The 21,554-nt window shown below is 38.3% G+C and overlaps 1 protein-coding gene and 1 pseudogene across 1 annotated transcript; both read right to left on the reverse strand.

Annotated features, from left to right (window-relative positions):
• Window positions 1-1,943: 1,943 nt before the first annotated feature.
• Window positions 1,944-7,256, reverse strand: LOC146320933 (voltage-gated potassium channel regulatory subunit KCNG4-like). The gene is made up of 2 exons (XM_084725820.1): window positions 4,525-7,256; window positions 1,944-2,837 (listed from the first exon to the last, which is right to left on the reverse strand). Exons 1-2 carry the CDS (start codon window positions 5,254-5,256, stop codon window positions 1,944-1,946), a joined length of 1,626 nt encoding a protein of 541 aa, XP_084581946.1. The 5' UTR covers window positions 5,257-7,256.
• Window positions 7,257-9,830: 2,574 nt separating this feature from the next.
• Window positions 9,831-21,275, reverse strand: LOC146320934 (acidic amino acid decarboxylase GADL1-like; annotated as a pseudogene).
• Window positions 21,276-21,554: the final 279 nt, after the last annotated feature.

Genomic DNA, 21,554 nt, shown 5'->3' on the forward strand with positions numbered 1-21,554 from the left:
GCCCTTCAGGGTGTAATCACTGAAACAATTACTGCCATGCTATTATTTCACTGCAGTGTGCAGGGAAACAAATGTTCTGTATTCTGTAAATGACTTCCACTAGTTTTCCAGTACCTCATGACTTGTGTTGAGAGAAAGAACATGTCTGCCCCCTAGTGGAAAAAACACAACCAGCAATCAGGCTTTGACTAATTCCTTCTTTAAAGCACACACTGATTCTCCATGAAAATGCTGTCTTAGTGTTTTCACTTGGTAAATACTGTTCTAAAGGAGACTGCCATCTGGTCTGACATCTTAAATGTATCACAGGTTTTGACCCAGTAATTCTTGAGTTTAAAGATTTTTTTACAACAAGTATAAAGACTGAATATTCAGATTCAGCCTGCAGCAATCTGAAACACAGGCAAATGGTAATGTTTGCTTAGAAATGACAATTTAATATCCCAAAATGTTCCTGATGGGTAAGAGCTGAACACAAATTGATCATCCCTTAAAAATTTCACTTATGTTACCATATATGTTAAATTGCTCATATACATGTAGGTGTACTGCCATTTCCTCAGACTACCTGACAAATGTTCAGATAGTGCAAATGAGTATTAATAGTGAGTCCAATTTACATGGATACAAGTCTGCAAGTATAATTTTTTTAACATCTTATTTCATAACAGTCAGCATAGCCATATTTATAGTAATTCATAGTTATTCATTATTGAACACACAAATATATAATGCAGTTGGTGAGGTCAGCAGAAGTCACAGTCAGCAGGATTTGAAGGTTTTTATGAGTGTTGGTCAGCCTTTCTGCTCCACAGTCCTATTTTGCTGCAATAAAAATGATTGTAGTGAGATGAACAGACAGAGAACTTTATCTTATTGCATTAGTACATCTTATTAGATAGTATTGAACATTACTGGGAACATAATTTGCTGTTTAAAAAAGGTATGCAATTGCAACAGCTGGCATATAGCAAGATGTTTAAAATTGCTTAAGAATTGTGATATCAAATCATGGGGCCTCTGGTGAATCCAATAAACTCTTATAATATATAACATGTTTCAAACAAAGAATTTTATCCAATCTTTCAACTCCTTAAATGATCATGACAAATAAAACATAAACAGGACGTTGCCTTCCATCTCATCTAAATCACATAACAAACAATTGTGTGCACAGCTATCTTAACGTTTGGTTAAATTCTGCTGTTGGTTTTCATGGGACAAAGTGTTCATAATTTAGGTCTGCCACAAATATGAGCAAACCATCTTTCCGAAAAGCGATTACCACTGGTTATCATGAATATTATACTGCAATTTGTTTTGTAAAATAAAACATAAATAAATCAGAAAAAAAATGAAAAGATTTCTGTAGTTCAGGGATGTCCATGAAAAATGTCCCAGCTAAATGTACGTAAAGTTAATGTTGTTCGGGCAAATTCGCAAGTCTTATTATCTCACATTAAGTCATTTGGAGGTTCCCATCTGATCTTACAACTGACAGCCAAGCCTGGTGTAAACAACACTCATCTATATGTATGCTATATATGTCAGCACTGTTGAATGAAAACTAAATATAACTGGACAACTTCTTGCAACTAATGTATTATTTCTGCTTTGTCCTAGTTTGCCACTTAGTCTCCACTTCCAACATTAACAACATTTGCATGCTCAATGAAAAAGATTATATCATTTGTAGAAAGTGATATGCTGACAATTAATTCATCTACTTTAACATCTACTTTGAGAAGCTAAATCATGAATATTTACAACCTCTCATGCTACTATAACAGCCTCCACTCCTCTGGGAAGACTCTCTACAGTTTTGGAAGCTGGCTGCATGAATTTGCTCCCACACAGCCACAGAAGTGTTCATGAGGTTGACCACTAATCTAGGGCAGGGGTGTCCAGGGTTTTCCTACAGTATATCCTGTATTGCTGTCAGCTCAATGAGAAACGGGAGAAAAAAGATGTTGACGACTCTTGTTCTGAGCCAGCACTGTAATGTCTTTAGTGAAAAGGTGATAAGGATCGTGGTAATAAGGATCTTCTGCACCAGGTAAACAATCAGTTTCTGGCCAGTAATCAGGCCACGTTTCTCTTTCTTTCATGCTTTCCTCGGCCTCAGTGGCGAGCTCGGCCCCTCTCTCCTCTTTCCACAGCCTCTCCTGTTCCTCCTGGAGTCCGATGTAGGTGCGATGGAACGTGTGGAAGATCGATGTAGAAGGGAAAGACAGAATGAGGATCCCTGACAGGATGCTGATCAGTGCCGCCAGTTGACCGGGGATGCTGTGGGGCACCATGTCGCCGTACCCCACCGTGGTCACAGAAATGATGGACCACCAGTAAGACGCTGGGATGCTGCTGAAGCTGAGCTGGGGGGTTCTGGCGGCGTTGGGAGCCAGCTCACTCTCAGCGAGGTGCACCAGTGGGGAGAAGAGGGTCACAGCAACGCACACGAAGAGCAGCAGCAGGCCGAAGTCTGTTATACTGCGCTGGATGGTCAGCCCCAAGGTCTTCAGCCCCGTAGAGTGACGAGCCAGCTTCATCACATACAGGATACGCAGGGCCCGCATCACACGCAGGATTAGACCCAGTTTATCCAGGGTGCTCTTTCCTGCACCTGCCATGATATCCTGCACAGACTCGTCAGCGAGCTCCAGTAACAGTGAGATGTAGTAGGGCAAGATGGCAGCTGCATCAATGATGTTCAGAGGGCAACGGACAAACCTCAACTTGTTCTGTGAGTGGAAAAATCTCACCAGGAATTCTAAGGTGAACCAAGCAACACATACAGACTCCACAACAAACATGCTGCGGCACTTTTGGGAGCATGAACCCTGTGGAGACAACAAAAGACAAAGGTACTGAGTGAGTTTTACAACCAAACAAATCAGGTGAAGTTTCAGAAAAATGGTGTACATGTATTGCTAAAGTACTCTACTAATTTCCTTGCATGTTTCACCCCCTTAACTTTCATTTCAGTTCTTCTCAGTAAAGCAACCTTAAGTAACCATTGCTCTTTTTAAGGCTATGTTATCATTGTCAAAGCTGCCAATTGACCCATCCTCAGTCCTGCCTTTCTTTGCTCAGTTAAGCGAGCTTGCTACTTGGTGGAACCTCTGTCAACTTTCTCCTTTCCTGTTTTAATTCTTAGATATGCTATGTGCTAAACTTGTCTATATTGTAGGGAAAAGCAAATTTTAAAGGTGGTTAAAAGATGTTGATTAGTGGAGATCTTAAGTTAGCTGGATCAGGCGCGGCATTAATGGGTCTGGGCTCACCCACTTGTACAACTGGCCCACCTTAAATGACTGGGAGAACATGTATTTTCTTAACTTTTATGTTTAATTATTAAAGCATATCAGCATGTCAATACACCCTTAAGACAAAAAAAAATTCCATTTCCATTTGAAAAAAAGACAACATTTATTTGGCTATTATCACATGTGAGGGCTGGACCAATCAGAACGGGCCATTATTCATCGCCCCAGACATGTTAAGCTCACACACATGTCATTCTATGGTGGTTGTTCTGCAGAAAAGGATGACCGGTATATTGAGGAAAGCTTATCATTGTCTTATTTTATGCCTGTAAATGTATTTCTCATTGACACTAGAACTTCCAGAAAATACAGACAATACAGGAAGTACAGCTAAATATTCCTGCCTGACTTGATTGTCTTCAGATTACCTTCACAACACAGACATGTTAAGATTATGAATGGATAGCACAGAGCACCGAGCTCTCTCCTGTTAAAAGTCAATGTAGCTCACCCATTATTCTGATTGCACTGTTTCTCTCTCTCCTTGCAATTAATTTAAAGAAAAATCTAGCCAGATCAAATGAAAATGTATTTAAAGGAATTGTAATGTCAGTTTTCTTAATGCATTGATGTATTGATCTACTTGATACATAGCAAAAATGTAGATAAGGAGATATCCTGTGCCACTTGAAATAAATACAAACTGTCATTGTGAAATAATAAGCTATTTTGGCACGGAAAGAGTTTAAAAATGTCATACTCAGCTGATACCAGTCATTTTTGTGAGACTACCAGATGGAAACAGTATTAACTTTTGTAATTAAAAGCCAAAGTGGCTGTGGCCCACCCAAAATTGAAATCCTGGTGCCATGCCTGAACTGGATAGCTAAAAATTGATGAAGTTAGCCAGAAGTTAGCTGGCATTGTATGTAACTATGTATGTAACTATCCAACAATTGATGTAAGTTAGCTAGGTAGTTAGCTGGTGTTAGATTAGTTAGCTTAAGATGTGGCTATATTACTTTTCGAAAGAAAGTTGACTGAGGTTCCAAAAGGGATGGGACATAGTGTCACTTGTTTTTTACCTTTTCTTCTTTGTAGGACTTGGAGGACTTTTGTTTCACAAGAAGAAAAATTCTGAGAACTCAGAATTTTATTTCACAAGACTGATTACAACAGTCCTAGCAAATGATGGGCAGTACTCTGTGTTTTGACTTGATTCTAAAAGACTGTACGAATCATTGCTTTGGTTCATACATACCGTTGCTTCTTCCTGTTGTTGGTCTGACATGGTGCTGACACAGAGGCTGACGACAGTGACCACCACCATGATGACAGACAGGACGGCAAATACTTTGCCAGCTAAACCTGACTGGGGGTTCTCCACTGCTTCTCCCAGCTTGTGGAACAGGCTGCCTTCCACCACACGAGTCCTCAGCTCCCTCCTTCTTTGCCGCCACGTGTCCTCCTTGAGCTTTTGCTTGGCCACCTCCTCCACAGCAGACATCATGTGATGGCGGCAGCAGGGCTCCATCAGCTTTGGATCGATGCCCCAGTACTGCAGCTCACCGTGCAGGGCCACATTGCAGATCTCGTGCACCAGGCGCAACTGTCCTTTTGCCAGGAAGTTGAAGATGGCTCGGAAGGCTAAAGGGTCACGGTCAAAGAAGAATTCATGTCGCATCTCGTCATAGTCATCACAAAACTCTGCTATTTCCCTCAGGGTGGTGCAGAAGCGCAGATGACTCAGGCGGCTCTGGGGGACGTCCTCCAGGGTGCTCCAGGGGAAGGTGTACCGGGTGCCTCCCACATTGATGAGAGCCTGCTGGGAGGGATCAATGTACTGGCGCAAGGCCTCTGGCCCACGGAGCAGCTGACCACGCTGGAAGTACAAGCCTTTGACTACAGCAGCCTGTGTGTTTGTGAAAACATGGCCATAACTGTCTTCACTACTGAGGGACTGGTCATCAAAGCCAGTACCGATGATGGCCATGGTGGTAGGATGGTGTTTTGCAGACTTGCACTGTAGTTACAATATTGTGTCCTATTGGAGATTCGATGGAAAACCTGAAATTATAATATATTGGTAATTCATTCAAGGTTCTATTTTTGTAACTTATGTTGTGTATAACACAGTTGACCCTTCCTAAGTGCCACCCCTCTTTTCTCTAATAACAGCTGATCATGCTTCATACCCAGTAGAAACTTGGTCATCTTTCCAGTGCGTGCTATGTGCTAGGCTTGTCAATATTGAAAAGAACAAAATTTAGAAGATGGTTAAAATATGTTACTGCGAGACATGTGAGTGATACACATGTATAGTCACATGTTAATTTAGCTAATGTTTGCAAAACGCTAGTCAGCTAATGCTTCATTAGCAAATTACCTAGCATTCTGCTAAGATTAGCGTTCAGATGTTTTCAGAGTTTTAGGCCTTACTGTCTTGTAGCTCATTGTTTTGATTTTCTGGCCTGCAAATTCTGATCCTAGCAAACCCAGTTCAGTCAGCAAGAGGTAACTGTTTTCAACAAACACGCTGTCACAAACCCTGGTGCTGGACAACCTGTGAACACTTTACTGCTGTCCAGCACCAAATGGCAGACAGACACAGTTAGCGACACCAAGCTAACAGGACAGTGAACACTGGACAGAGATTCATTAGGTAGCCAGAGACACAGCTCCAAATGAATGCTTATGTTGCTCTGTATTTGGTCAAACATGTTGGCCAAAATAAATGTGTAAGACAATATGTCAAATGTTGTGTTTTCAGCATGTTCCACTGGCCCTGAGGGGGCAAGAATAATTTAACGTAGCTTTAAAGTTGTTTTATTTTTTGTGTGTCGCTATATTAATAAAGAAGTCAGCCTATCATTGGGATTTTCCTATGATTCTGTGATCAACCGTGATCAGATTTTATGCTGCACAGGACGCGAGTCTGACAGCTCACTGTGGCTGCTCCATCTTGTTCCATTACTCCCTGCAGTATTTCAAACTAGTCCACTGTCAAAAAATGTCGAAAATGACAATTTTCTTGTTTTGTAGATGCATTTTTGATGCTAACTTCACTGACAAACACATTGCATTTCCTGTGACTACATAATAAAAATCTCCTTGTTTTATACTAGTTAAATGCTTTAAATGTGATGCTGCAGCAGTAGAAAATGCTTGGTTTGTATCAGCAGTAAATTAATACAGCGTTTTTTTTCAAAATTATCACCACAGACACCAAAATTTCGTAAACCTGCAAATATATAAATATTGCAATACTTTTCTGACTGGGCCATAGGCTCATTTATCATTATATTATCTCATTCTCCACTGAAAACCAAAACTAACAATTCATCTAACAGTTCATCTTTTAATTGCAAGAGGGTTGTTTTTTTTTTAAAACTTTGGTAGTTTGGGTTTGTTGTCAGTTAATAACAGTTTAAAATGTAACATTTTTATAATATGTATTTTCATGACAAAATGTTGTTCATAAAAAGTTCAGCAACTCACCTTAACTTGCTGTCAGGGTTGCCTCTGATCCATTAACGGAATTTATTCAGAAACTGTGATGTGCAACAGCTGCAAATGTGTCTTCATAGCTGGAGAACTGTGAAGGTGAAAAACTGAACAAAACTCTTACAGATGATCTCTCCATTCATCCTTCGCTCTCTTCCTCCGTTAACTCCAGTGTTTGGGTGACTAATGGATGACCTGCAGTCATCCTGAATGTAATCAGGACAGTTTGTGTTCAGTTGGGTCTAAAAAAAAATATCATCCATTAACTTTGTCACACTCTGAGCTTTTGGCTTTAATGCATCAAAAGCCTGACAGACAATGAACTGACTCATCCAGGATTAATGAGATTAATATCAAGAGGATAAAGAGCCAGACAAGATAAGCACTCAAATGCAACAGAGTACATAACACAGACGTTATATGAACAGTAGACAGATGTGCATTTGGGAATTTTAAAGGAAAAAGTCAAAATGTAATATATTCAACTTGTACTTGTTTGTGGATCTGCAATAAAAAAGAAAAATCATTATCTGTATTTTTTAACATCAACTGGGTGTAGACAGAGATTTTCAATTGCATCAAAATGGGTTATGGGTTAGGCACTGGCCACCCCTGAAATTTGATTGGCCAAGTGCCCCAAGTGCCACTATAGTACATTATCCTCAAATCTGTCCAGTCAAGAGTGGGACCTTAGTTTGAACCAACTCTTTTGCTGACAAGTCTTCTTTAAATGTGCATTGTTTTCTTTTGCATGTAACCTACTTTTAATTTTTTACAAGGTTAATTTGCTTTTTGGATCATTTTACAACACAGCGTTGTATAATGAGTCTTTAGTTGTGGGTCCATTTTTGCTTTACATGAAACAACAATTATATACAGAAAATGGGTGAATAAATAATAAATAGAATTAACTTTTTCATGGTGGAACAATGAATTAAGGAGCTTTACAGCCTGTGTATCGAGGTACAGTGAACGTACAATTTCTTACTTTCTTACTTATTGAATAAGCTTTATATTTGAATGGTTGTGTTATGAAAAGTAGATGTAAGAAATGGTAAATTAATGCTAAGCCAGTGTGTGTGCGCCCATGTACATGCACATACTTCATGCCACCCCTGCATAAGTGAGAGCCCTACTTGGGCCACCCCAGTCAAAAAGTGTGGACATGCCCCTGCTCCCAAAGCAAATATTTGGGATATTCAATATTATATTGATATATAAATATTCAGGAACTAAGATAACATATAAGCTTGAAGTGGAAATGTGAAAGACAAACAATAGACTGCACATGTTCACGCTGCTGCTTCACTCATTTTGTGTGCACACAGAGGCACAGAGCTCATGAATCCTCACCTGGTTTAGTTCATTGACACCTGTTAGATATACTCACTTAGCTGGATTAACACAGACTCATGTTGTGACTTTTAAATTGGTGCCCGACTACTGATCTATGTTTGATTTCTACAAGCTCCCTGTTGACCTGCGGAGTTCTAGTAAAACATCCCAGCTCAATAATCAAGCCTCCTGTGTTTTTCAGATCAATACCGACACACATAATAAATTGTCACACAATGCTGCAGTTACACACTGATGAGTAAAGGATAACGAAGGATAAATCTGAATTTCGGAATGAAATATGTGGACGCTTAATCAAGACCAGTCTGATTTTATTTTTTATTTGAAACAAGACTCTCTTAACAGAAAATAAAAATAAGCAGGTTAATATGAGGTAAGACACAATAGCATTTTGAAACACTACATGCTTGATATATGATTCATGAGTGCAACATAGAAATAACCTCAGACATTTCAAACCTGTTACCTTTCTGTTTTTGTTACATTTATATAGATGGAAGGAATATGTAAAACACTGCAAATCAGTGTTATTATTTTGACACTTAAACACTGCTGTCACTGTGACAGAAACATGTGAGTGCAGGTGAGTCCAGGTGAAGCACATGCTGCAATGCCACCGCAACTGCCAGATGCAACCAGTGGAGATTTGTAGTTTTTGTTTGTTTGTTTGTTTGTTTTTGTTTTTGTTTTTTGTTTTTTGTTTTTTTTTTTGTATAGTATAATATACTGCCAGTATTGGATTTTTATTTGTTAGGGATGGGAAAAAAAACTAAATTCTCTTAAGTATCATGATTCTTTTTTAATTTTCAGAATGCTGAATCAGTTTTTTTCTTTATATAATTAATTTGCCCCAGCACTAACACAGGATGGGAATTCCCATTAAAACACTAACAGATGTTAGTGACCACTGTAATATTATCTTAACAAACCATTTTAATTCTCATGCTCAACATAAAACGCCATGTGCTGATAGTTCGAGACATATATTTTCTCTGATCTGTGGAAAAAACGAATAGCTGCACATTTATGCTGTGTGCAGTTTTCAGTGGCTCTATTCATTTGGGCTAAGAATCTTAAGTACCGTCTTATTTTTTATTCTTATAATAGTTTACTTCAAAAAGTATTTTATTACCAACTATAATATGCTGGTAAAAAGCAAACAAAGATTTCAATACACTGTAATATTAAGTCAGAATACTTAAGAATTCCAACAAATCAGTACCCAGGTATTGTGATTGTATCAAATCAGGAGATAAATGTATTGTCCCAGTCCTGATATTTATGTATCTCCTATTGTGCCTAACTTAAGTGGATCATAACATATCAGGTATGGAATCAATCTGCAGATGTTATGCTTTAAGATGAGATCAAACCTTTCAATGGACATTAGTTTTTGAGCCATGACAAAATCCAAAATGTGGCCTGCAACAGACTGGTTGGTAAGCCTTGTTTTTAGCCTAGCAGTTGTTGCACCCTACTGGCTGGTTAAGAGGAGTGATGAGTCAGTAGTGTACAACTGGACAGTCAATAAGATACATTTTCCAAGGTTTTTCAAAAATTGTAAATCCCTGCCACTACGAGAGGTCCTTGAGCAGACAGTCATACGCTATAAAGTAAAAGGACACTTTAATAATGTTCCCCAGGCAGGTCTTCTCTACAACAAATACAAGTATGTTAGTATTTTCTGTAACAAGTTATAGGGCATGATGTGAGTAGATCTTGACATTTACAAGTATTTATATTTATTTCTCATTTTAGAACAGTGAGTGGAGGACGCTGTAAGGCTAAGAGCTGAAGAATGAGAAAAGAAAAAAGCATTTGATGGTGGTGGTAAGAATGCCCTGATCATCCATAACAGATGAAGAAAGCAGGTCAGAGAAGCTCTTCACTGACATTTCTTCACAAGTCCTTTTTCCAGATTGTGTATCTCGTCCAGGACAAAGTCCGCGTCCTGTCTGCTGACCTGAGGGCTGATGATGATCGTCCTGAAGAAGTTGGCCTTGTCTCCATGCGGCTGGTAGCCGACCATCATACTGCCCTTCTTCATCATCCGTTCTTTCACCACTGAAGCCACCGACAGGAGGAGGGAGGGGACGCTGTGAGAACATTCTAACAAAAGACACAATTTGGTCATCTCCTCATGTCAACATGTTAAAATATAATTAAATACGTACAGTGTGGAGTTTTGACCAGAACTCAGGGCCATCTGGAAGGTTCCTCAGACTTGGTGGAATGTACCAGAAGCAAACATTTGTATATTCAGACTGTAGACAGGAAGTTCAACTACTCCAGATAACATAAATTATAATGCTAAATAACAGACGGTGAGATATATGGCTTTAGTATGAAATTGTGGATAAACTTGCAAAAACGTACCTCCATCATCAGATGGAACCCTTCTCTTTTACTGGTCTCTTGTGCAAGATACCTGCAAAAAAAATAATAATAAAAGCATATTTAGACACTAATTATGATTTAGCACATAAGTTGTTTAGGTTTATATGCTGGCAGCTTTGGCAATAAACAGTATTGAATTCTACAGTCCAATCAAATGTGACCATAAACAGTCTCAGAACTGTGTCTATTCGCAAACTTACCACTAGAGTGCACTGTCCACAAGCTGACGCCTGTAAATCAACGGTACTCGAGGTGAGTTGATGTCTAAATGACTTATAGTAGAATATTTAACATTAATAATGCTTACTGTGAGATTAGTTAAAATATAATTCACTTCAGCTTCTTCCTCAGTCTGCATGCTTAATGATTATAAGTGCTATAGTACTGCACTTCATTTGTTGCTGTGAAATTGTCATTTATACTGCCCAAACTGTTTGTATTCATGTGTAGCTAACACGAATATCCTCAGTTAATCCCTCTTTACCATACACTTAATTTTTTCAATTCTTTTTAGCCTAAAGACTAATTTGATGTCACTAGAGCTGAACAATTAATTGAGTAATCCATCATTAAAGGAATCACCAATTATTTTGATAGTTTATTAATCCATTTGAGTACTTTCTGAAAAAAAAACATTGTGCATATTTTCAGGTTTACATCATGTTGGACTTAGGGAAAGACTGGTCAACATTTTTCACCATTTTCTGACATTTTATGGACTGAACAACTAATCAATTAATCGACAGATTAATCTATGTTGAAAATTATTGTTAGTTGTAGTCCTAGATGCCCCCCTATCTGTCAAGTTTTTCTAGTCATAAATTTGTAATAATGATTATAACAATATGATGGTCATTGACATGCTCTATTCTGTCCCATAAGATGTTTCAGGAGTTTTGGGGTTGATACTATTTATTACACAGATTTGGTGTACAATTTAACCGTTTTTGATCAATCAAGAATTGACAGAAATGGTCAGATTGGGGATTGCTCAGAGATCCCCTCATTGTCATTACACACAGGGAAGTCCCATCAAATAGTAAAGGTGAAAATAACACATTTATACTGTATGCAAAAACCTGCAAGGTTTGGGCCCAAAACTGCATGGGAGCAGCATAAAGTGGACATGTCTGTAAAGGGGAGACTCGTGGGTATCCATAGAAAGCATTTTAAGATCCAGATATCTTGAGATGAGACATCAAAAGACCCTTTCATGCGGTGCCAGTTTTCACACACCAAAATTTAGCTTAACTTTGAAGCGCTGCCTTTCTCAACAAGCTGCCATCCTTCTACTTTCATATTGTTCCAGTATCTTCACTTGCGAGCCCACTGAATCGGTGTCTTCTTTTTTGGTAGAAGACTTCATCAACATCCAGTGATGAAATTCTGTCTTTGCCTGCATTAATTCAGGTTTCATAGTGTTGTCACCGAGTGTTGGCTGCAGCCCTGCAGTGTGTCTGTTTCCTCAGACTAACCTGGCCATGGGGAAGGCTCTCTCCACCCTCTGCTCCCAGCTCTTGGGTTCCCAAAGCCTTCAACATGAGCCAGAACTTGAAGGCGTCTGGCTTCCTGCTGAGGTAGGAGGCCTGAGCAGAGCAGCAGCACTGGAGGAGACTCTGAGGAAGCAGAACTACGGCATGTATTCATTTCATGTGGACACAAATTATTGTGAATGTTGCAATAACATCCAGAAGGGCTTGTGTTTTAATTACTGACATCACAAATCAAGAAAGCAATTATAAAATTATACATTCAGTGCATATATTATTCATTATAGCATATACTGTGTCAGGTTGTAAAGGGATTAATGTAATCAGACTGATCAGACAATTTTTATGGAACAAGTTTCAACATGTTATGAACAAAAGACATTTGCTTTGTTCCCATGCAGAAAAATTTAAGCAGGCATTTATACATCTGTGCCACTGTTTATATTTTATCCTCCTGAAGCAAATAGCCAAAATATTTAAGCAAAAACAATAACTCCCTGTCTTTCTAAAAGCTTAATCTGGAAGTTAATACTACTTTAAATGTGCAGCAAGTAATTTCTGCCACTAGGGGTCCCTCAATCAAAACAATAACAAAACATAGACTTTGATGATGTTGTGAAGTAGCATGGGATCATGGGAGATGTTTTCATTGTTAAACAAATAAAACCGACTAGACAGAAATCTCGCTCATGGGCAAAGCAATGTGCTGAAGTTTTATTCCCGTCATGTTTAGTCATGTTTACTGACTTCTTTGCTCACTCTAATTAGAACTTAAAACAACTAGTGACCAAATGAAACATACCTACATATTTATCTTGAATAAAATTATGTATGTCTCTGGATTTTGTGGGAAACTTTTAGGTTAATGTAAGACCACCACACAATGAAACATGGGATTACTCGTTTTTCATCATTTTAAAGTTGAAATGTTACATATTACACCTTTAATGCATAAAGCCAGAGATGATTAGCTTAGCTTAGTGCATCAGTAGGAAACTCTATCTTAAACATGTTAATAAGTAAACTTAAGTGATACTGGAGTTGGATTTTGCTACCTTTGGATAGATTCAGACTGATTCCCTGTTTCCAGTCTGTATGCTAAGCTAAGCTAAACATCTCCTGGTCATAGCTTCATATTCAGCACACAGACATGAAAGTGGTTTTTAATCTTCTTGTCTATCACTATCTGTATTTTTTGTGGTTGGTTTTGCATGGCATATGTCAGCTGCACACAGGGTTGCCAGGTTTTCCAGCAGAATTGGGCTACTTTTTAAATAGGAAGTACTACGAATTTGGTAATAGAGCAAGCCACTTGCTGGCCTTTCAGCTATGTAAAGCTCATAAAGCCTTGAATTGAAATTCAATTAATTTAACCAGATTAACAGTAGATGAGGCAGAAACAATGACACGTCCAATTACAGAAGAAGAAGTCACAGAAAATATTCTCAGACTTAAAAATAACAAATTTCCAGGGGTAGATGGCCTTCCTGGAGAATATTATAAAACCTTGGTAAATGAGTTAACTCCAGTTTTGTGTAGTCTACAACTACGCCCTAACAGAAGGGCACCCCCCTCGGTCATGGTCAGATACAGTGATAAGTGTTATTCATAAGGACAATAAAGACCCGACTCTATGTAGATCTTATCGCCCTATCAGTCTCCTATGTGTAGATCTTAAAATCTTGACCTCCATTATAGCAAATAGAATACAAAAATACATTAGAAAACTTATAAAGCCAGAACAGACAGGTTTTATTAACAATAGACAGAGAACCGATAATGTAAGAAGAGCCTTGAACCTACAATCACTTGCAGCCAGGTGGGACGCCCCGTCAATGCTTAGACGCTGAGAAGGCATTTGACAGGGTCCACTGCACCTTCTTGGAACAGACTCTCAGCAAAATGGGCTTCAATGATATATTTGTGAGGTGGATTAAAAATTTTTATAAAAATCCCAGATCCAGAGTTAGAGTAAACGAGCATTACTCAGAATTTTTCCTGCTGGGACGTGGTACACGTCAAGGAGATGCTCTGTCACCCTCTTTGTTTGCTCTCAGCATTGAACCGTTAGCCGAACTGATAAGATCTGATCCCCTTATACAGGCAATACTTGATGAAGGAAATAATCAGCACAAACTGGCACTCTTCGCAGATGATATATTAATATTTTCTCTCCTACATGATCTTAAGGACTACAGTAAAGTGTCGGGCTATAAGGTTAATATGAACAAATCTGAAGCCGCGATGATCGTTGGGGACTGGCCCTCCCAGTTAGATGACCTGGTCTCTTTTAGAAGATCCAATCAGGGATTCAGATATCTTGGTGTTTTTATTACACCTAAAACCACACAATTATTTTACTATTTAACTACGATAAACTGATCAAAGAAATTAAAAAGGATTTAAATAGATGGGGTATGCTTCCCTTGTCACTCTTTGGTAGAATAAAGTCCGTGAGAAAGAATATTCTACCAAGACTACTATTCTTATTTCAGTCCCTCCCGATCTTAGTACCACAATCCATATTTAAGCTATTAGAAAAGCTAATATCAAAATTCATCTGGCAAAACCAAAGACCAAGAATACAGTTGAAAGTATTGATGTCAGCAAAAGAGAAAGGAGGCCTGAACCTGCCTAATCTAAAATGTTACTATTGGGCAGCCCAGCTGGGAGCGGTGGTGGCATGGGTTGTCAGGGACCTAGAGACTGGATGGGTCTCTATTGAACAAAACTCCATGGCAGGGGTACCCCTGTCTAGTCTTCCATTTCTTAGCCAGCAATCTCAGAAAAAACTAAAAAATCTATGATTTATGGATCATACACACATTGAAGGTCTGGAATTAAGTTCAAAAACAACTGAAGGGAGCTGCAGCTCTGTCACAGGCTATGCATATAGTAGGGAATATAGAGTTTTTACCATCCATGTCTGACAGGGCTTATAAAAGATGGAAGGAGACTGGTCTGATAATAATAAATCAACTCCTGGATGGGCATGTATTTAGATCCTTTTCACAACTTAGAAACAAGTTTGCCTTGCCTTCATGTGACCTATATAGATATTTACAAATCAGACATTACAAATAATACAGACTGGGAAAAATACGAAAGGAACCTACAAATATAGAAAGTCATTTTATACATCTGTTTGAACATTGTTCGTCAACAAAAAAATCAAGTATCTAAGATGTACAAAAAATTGAGGCTGGATATGTCAGATAATATACTACACATCAAGCAACAATGGGAACTGGAGCTGAATGCAATAATAGATGATGACTCTTGGGAAAACATATGTTCCAGTTGCCACAAGGGGATTGGAAGCCAACTATATAAGGAATTTGACTGGAAGGTCAAATTCAGTTTCTTCAGGACACCGTTAACAACTTTTGTCTTCAAAAACAATCCCAGCAACAAATGCTTGAGGAACTGCGGTATGGTCACCGACCATATCCATATATTTTGGGACTGCCCGAAAATACAAATATTTTGGAAAAATTTCAAAAAAGAACTGGAAAAAATTTTGGCAATGGACCTTCCTATGGACTCTCTGTTATTTTTATTAGATGTGTTTCCTGACTACCTGTTTACCACAGAACAATGTTATATATAACGTTTTGTTGATGATCACAAGAAAAACAATTACTATTAATTGGATGAAACCGAACCCTCCCATGATCGCTCAATGGTTACAGAAAGTAAAACATGTCTACATGATGGAACATATGACTGCCCTGTTACAGCTAAAAGTACCTATTTTTATGAGAAGGTGGACCCCAGTTATTGACTATCTCACCTAAGACTCTTATAACTCAATTGACTTATTTTTATTCATTTATTGTTTTTATTTATTGTTTTAAATATCCCTTTTTTGGAGTTACAAAACTAGATAAGGCATACATGCTCTACCTTGTACAGTGCTATTTCTGCATGACAGATGAGACCCAACCTCAAGATGATTCTTTTTTTTTCTGTTTTGTTTTCTTTTGTGATGTTAAATGCCTGTTAATGTGCATTAAAGGCAATAAAGTTAAAAAAAAAAAAAAAAAAAAAAAAAAAAGAATTGGGCTATTTTTGAAGTGTTGCTGTGGGTTGAATTTTTTGGTCAGCTTGTTTGGTAGACCTGTTTTGCATACAAATTTCATGAATGCACACACAGAACATGCCATGCTCAGGCAGGGGGGACGCTGGAAAAGGGTAGAGAAAGAAAAAAGACAACAACAGGTTAGTTTGTGCATCACAGACACAGAGCTACATTTTATTTAATATATATCTAATAACACAAGGCCAAAAGAACTCCTGAGGAAGCTTTTTTAATGCTGGCAGACTAAACCTTTATGGTGTTACTTTGTATATATTCCAAATGGGCTGATTTTTGGGGCAGTGTTATTGGCTGTTGGGTTGGTTTGGGGCTGGGTTTGATCTGCTATTTGGCTGTTTTTTCCACACAGACCTGGCAACCCTTGCTGCTATATGTGTGCTGTCCTTCAGACTTGATGCTAGCTGCCTCTGACAGATGTCTCTCTCCAGTTCTCTAACGGAGCAAACTGCTCAGTCAGCTCACCCTTCAGCCTGGTAATGAGAGGCTACAAGGCGACTACTCTGTGGTGAACTGTGCCTGTCAGGTCTGCCCCAGGCCCAGAATGAGGGGATGTGTACTCCATTTGGCAGGAGAGCTAACACACATAGGCTACTACTCTTTGTTACTACACTGCACACTTAGGAAACTGGCTAGACTGGAGTTTTATTTGTTCAGGAGAATGGGATAATGCCTGTGGCCACAGCTGTTGGCAGCACTGAGGCATAAAAAAGGTTTGTCAAGTATTTTTTTTGTTTTATTTATTTTTTTAAAACTCTGACTCACAGAGGTTCAGCATACAGTCAAGAATGTGGACAAAGAAATTAGGTTGATTGGTCCAGTAGCATTGAAGATTATCTGTAGACAAGCTCAAGATTGCAAGAGATCACATGATCCCCTCCCGGTGGAGGGAACACGGAGCTGCTTCTTCGGAAGAACAACACCTGATATCACAAGCACATCCTGACCCTTTTGATAAGCACTTCATAATCATCCTGTCTCAACCCTTCTTTGTTTTCCTTATTCCATAAGACAGAGGTACACTTGTGATTCTTTGTCAGTTCCTTTTACACTCTGTGTGACTGTGTACTGATCCTTTGCAAAGCTCTATTAAAACACCACAAAGACAATCTTGGTCTTCGTGCCTGTTTTCATTTTCAGATTTTCCACCACAGAAGTGAATGGGAAACAGCGAAAATGTGAAGGATGGAAATGTGATATAATCATACCTTTAGTTGTGTTTCTGTTTGTCAAATTCTCTTTCTCCCTTAATTATGCATGCAAAGAGAAAACTGAAAATTTCTCATGTCTGCATGAGTTTGCTGCAAAGGTATAGCCTTCTTTTGGGGCTATGTGAACCATAAATGTTGAGAATCACTAAGTTTGTGTGGATCAGAGGAGCTATAAGCTGATAAGTGAGCTTGTCTTACCGTTTTGTCTCTGACCAGGAAAGCACAGCACTGCAGACACGCCATCAGCATCTTGTGAGGGTTCCAGGCCACAGAGTTGGCTCTTATCAGACACAAGTGACACAGCAGAGAGATCGTTTACAGTCAGCATGTTATCACTGAAGACATCTGAACACTGGCTGGATTCCACTTTACTATGTGTGAAGATGATGGCACTTTAAGAACTGAGGAAACAGCTGTCTCTTCATCATTACAGGCACAGTCGCTATGAAATGTTCACTAACAGGGATATTGCTTTGATTTGATCAAACTGTTACCTGTGGATGCCTTTTAACAAGTGTTTATGCTTCTTAGACATCAGAGCTCCCCCACCCCAACAGGCCTGAGGGACAGGAGAAAGAGGAGGCATTTATACAGATAGTCAGAGATGGGGACTTTAGCTTGAATCAGACCTGAGTCACACATTTGATTACTTTAGACTCAACTTGACAAAATCAAGAGAGACTTGCAACTTGACTTGGACTCGGTGACTCAGGACTTCACTCGGACTTGAGCCTTTTGACTTGAAAATACTTGATACCTTCCACCAAACCCAAACATTCAAATTAACTTAATTCCCCATACAGACTTTGTTTGAACCAATCTGACAGTGTCCAGTCAACTTACAGGAGAGAACCATGAAGAAGTAGCCTATTGATCTCCAGTTGGACAAAATAACACCAAAGATAACTTTGCTCATGTATAAAAACTCTGTAGTGGTCAGGAAAAATGAATTGCAATTTGAAAATTATGTACAGATGCAACAACTTCCAACTTTGTTGAACATTTGAAGTTGCACAAAGAACACTAAGTTGAAGTTAATATTAGCACAGTTCACAAGCTAGAGCTTAGCTTTAGCCTTAACTTTAGCTTAACAGCTAAGTATAGCTAGACAGCTATAGCTATCAGCTATCAATGAGGCTAGAAACTCACTTGTTGACTTGTTTAGGGCTCGAAACTCAAGGTTTAGACTTGGGACTTGTCAGTCTTGACTTGGGACTAGGAGTGTTGTGATATACCTGTATTGATGGTCACCATGATATTTGTCATGTTAAGAATACACATATGATAATATTGTGTAATTAACCCAGCGTCTTAAACATAGTCTATGTTTCTAAAACATTTCTGTTTCTTTCTGTTCTTGTCTTTGTTGGAAACATTTGGGAAAATGTAAGTGCACAACTCAACAAAATATATAACATGTCTAACATTTTCAGACATTTTAACACAGAAAAGTTACATACTATACCTTTAAGAGTAATTTTACTTTTTTAGGCAGTTATGGTTACAGACTCTGTCTCCATCTCCCTACAGTTGTATTTGAGTGTATTTAATTTGCCAAAAAGGTGACAAAATACACAATTAACAAAGTTAAATATGAACTTGACTGATAGCAGTGAAAATGCAATATTGTGACAGCCCTACTTAGGACTTTTCCACAAAGACTTGAGACTTACGTGTGACTTGCAAAACGACTTGATAGTGACTTAACACTGCTGATAGTCAGGGAAAATTATTGGAGACAAAAATGAAAAAACTGAATGAATGAATGAATGAATGAATGAATGAATGAATGAGCTCATGTCCACATGCAGCCACAGGTTGTACTTCTCACAGATGTCTGCTATTTCCTCAGTGGGATCAAAAGCTCCAAGCACTGTGGTCCCTGCTGTGGTGTTTACCATGAAGGACTCTGCACCCTGAACACACACACACACACACACACACACACACACACACACACACACACACACACACACAAAGAGTTGCTTCTTAATGGTGTTGCAATATTTGCACTTCATGAGATATGTAGTAGGTAAGATGGCTTCCTCACCTCACTCTTAGCTGTCTTTATTTGCTGCTCTGGAGCCGAGGGATCATCATCTTCCCTCTGACAAACACAAAATAATTCAGTTTGTGATAAAAGAGCAAATGAATTAACATTTAGCAGTTTCAATTTCCACAGAAACACCATTCAGGATGGGAATCATTTCAATGCTAACTCTCTGAGTGACTCTAGTCAGGCCACTCCTGGATATCAGGAGGATTATAAAGTGTGTGTGAGAGGCAGTTTACCTCTTATCAGATGGAACCACATACACATTCTTAGTGCCGATGCCCAGAAAAGCTGCTGCTTTGGAAATGGAGTAATGACACTGAAAGAGATTAAACAAGAGTCTGTCAATACAAATGTCTGCTAGAGTAGATATTCATTTATTCAAACACAACAAACACGGTGAAGATAATCACAAATAACAGATCTCATTTCTATCTTAGAATATGAATGGCTATTTAAACTGTAAAGGTCTGCTAGATATGTGAGTTAGGCGTCCCTCAGGAGGGGACAGATTTCATCTGATTAGTCAAGTAAATCATTCATTCCAACATTTACTTAAGTGAAAAAATATTTGCAAACCATTTTTCTCTCATTAATAGAGGGAAAGAATAAAATAATTTATATAATTCCAAAATCAAAAGAAAACTGTTTTGATAGAAAAATGCACCTGTTTAGTTGAAGAATGTTGCTGGTTCATTTGAGAGAAAGTGGTTCCTGCATATATGTTGTCATGTTTTAACAGTAGGGACACTAAATACAGTAAGCTGGAACAACAGTATACACTGTTAACACTACAACAAAGACATCTAAAAATGGTACAGTGTGAAGCGAATGAGAAAAAGACCATATAAAAATCCACAAAATGCAAAAGTAAAGTGCATAGAGAACAAGCATGTGGTTGTATGACATCATCTCGCCATAAAGACCAGACTCTGCAAAAGTACACACAAGTACGGGCTTTAAAATGTACCAGCTGTAAATGAACCCTACTTTTTCTCCACAGTTGAGTCTCCCTCTCTGCCTGATTTGTCCTGGTATGTCTTTTACGTCATTTTCATCTTCTCACATCTTTTACCCGTTTTCACAGTATTTGTCTTGTTACACTTTGTTATGTCATTTTTGTCTTGTCATTCCTTTATGTTGTTTTCATAATTCTTCATTTTTATGTATTTTGCATCGTTTTCGTCTTGTTACATCTTTTCTGTAATTTTTTTTTGTTATGTCTTGTTACATTGTTTTCGTCTTGTCAGTGTTGTATGTTTTCTTCATCTTCCTACATCTTTAACGTTGTTTTTGTCTTGTTACATCTTTTACATAGTTTTCATCTTGCCAGTCTTTTACGTTTGTTTTCAACTTCCTACATCTTTAACGTTGTTTTTGTCTTATTACATGTTTTATGTTGTTTTCATCTTGCTACATCTTTAACAATGTTTTCATCTTATCAGTGTTGTACATTTTCTTCATCTTCCTACATCTTTAACGTTGTTTTTGTCTTGTTACGTCTTTTACATTGTTTTCGTCTTGCCAGTCTTTTACGTTGTTTTCATCTTGTCAGTCTTTTACTTCAATTCGTTGCATATTTGAGATTGTTTTCATCTTGTTACATATTTGAGATTGTTTTCATCTTGTTAAATATTTTAGATTGTTTTCATCTTGTTACATCTTTTATGTATTTTTCTTTTATGTTTTCGTCTTTTGTCTTTTACATTTTCGTCTTGTTATGTCTCTTGTGCAACAGATGAATGAGAAATCATTAAGTAAAGTATTTCTGAAAACTCTACATGAGTAAAAGAGACTAAAGTGAAGTATTTGTACTAAGTTCATTCCTCTGATTATGACACAATCAGCATCATAGACAGCTACAGACACTTTGGTCATCATCATCAACATCATCATCATCACCATCGCTATCATCATAATCATGTTCAAAGAAACAACCCTACACACTCAGCCAAGTGATCAGCCTTAGTGCAAATTAACTCTCCCCGTAGCCTGCATTCAGAGGGGAAATAGCTGTGGGGATGAAGGAGTGGTTGTACCTGTTTCTCTTAACAGTGGGGAATCTTAGCCAGAAGTTCACAGGCATAAATTAGAATGTTTAGTGTAGGGGTGCTGTGGGATTGAACAGTTTTCGCCTTCCTCCTTACCTGTTGATAAACTTAGTTTTTTAACATTTTTGGCCTT

The sequence above is a fragment of the Lutjanus erythropterus genome, chromosome 9, assembly GCF_056507025.1.
Source record: "Lutjanus erythropterus isolate fLutEry1 chromosome 9, fLutEry1.hap2, whole genome shotgun sequence".
Classification (NCBI taxonomy): domain Eukaryota; kingdom Metazoa; phylum Chordata; class Actinopteri; order Lutjaniformes; family Lutjanidae; genus Lutjanus; species Lutjanus erythropterus.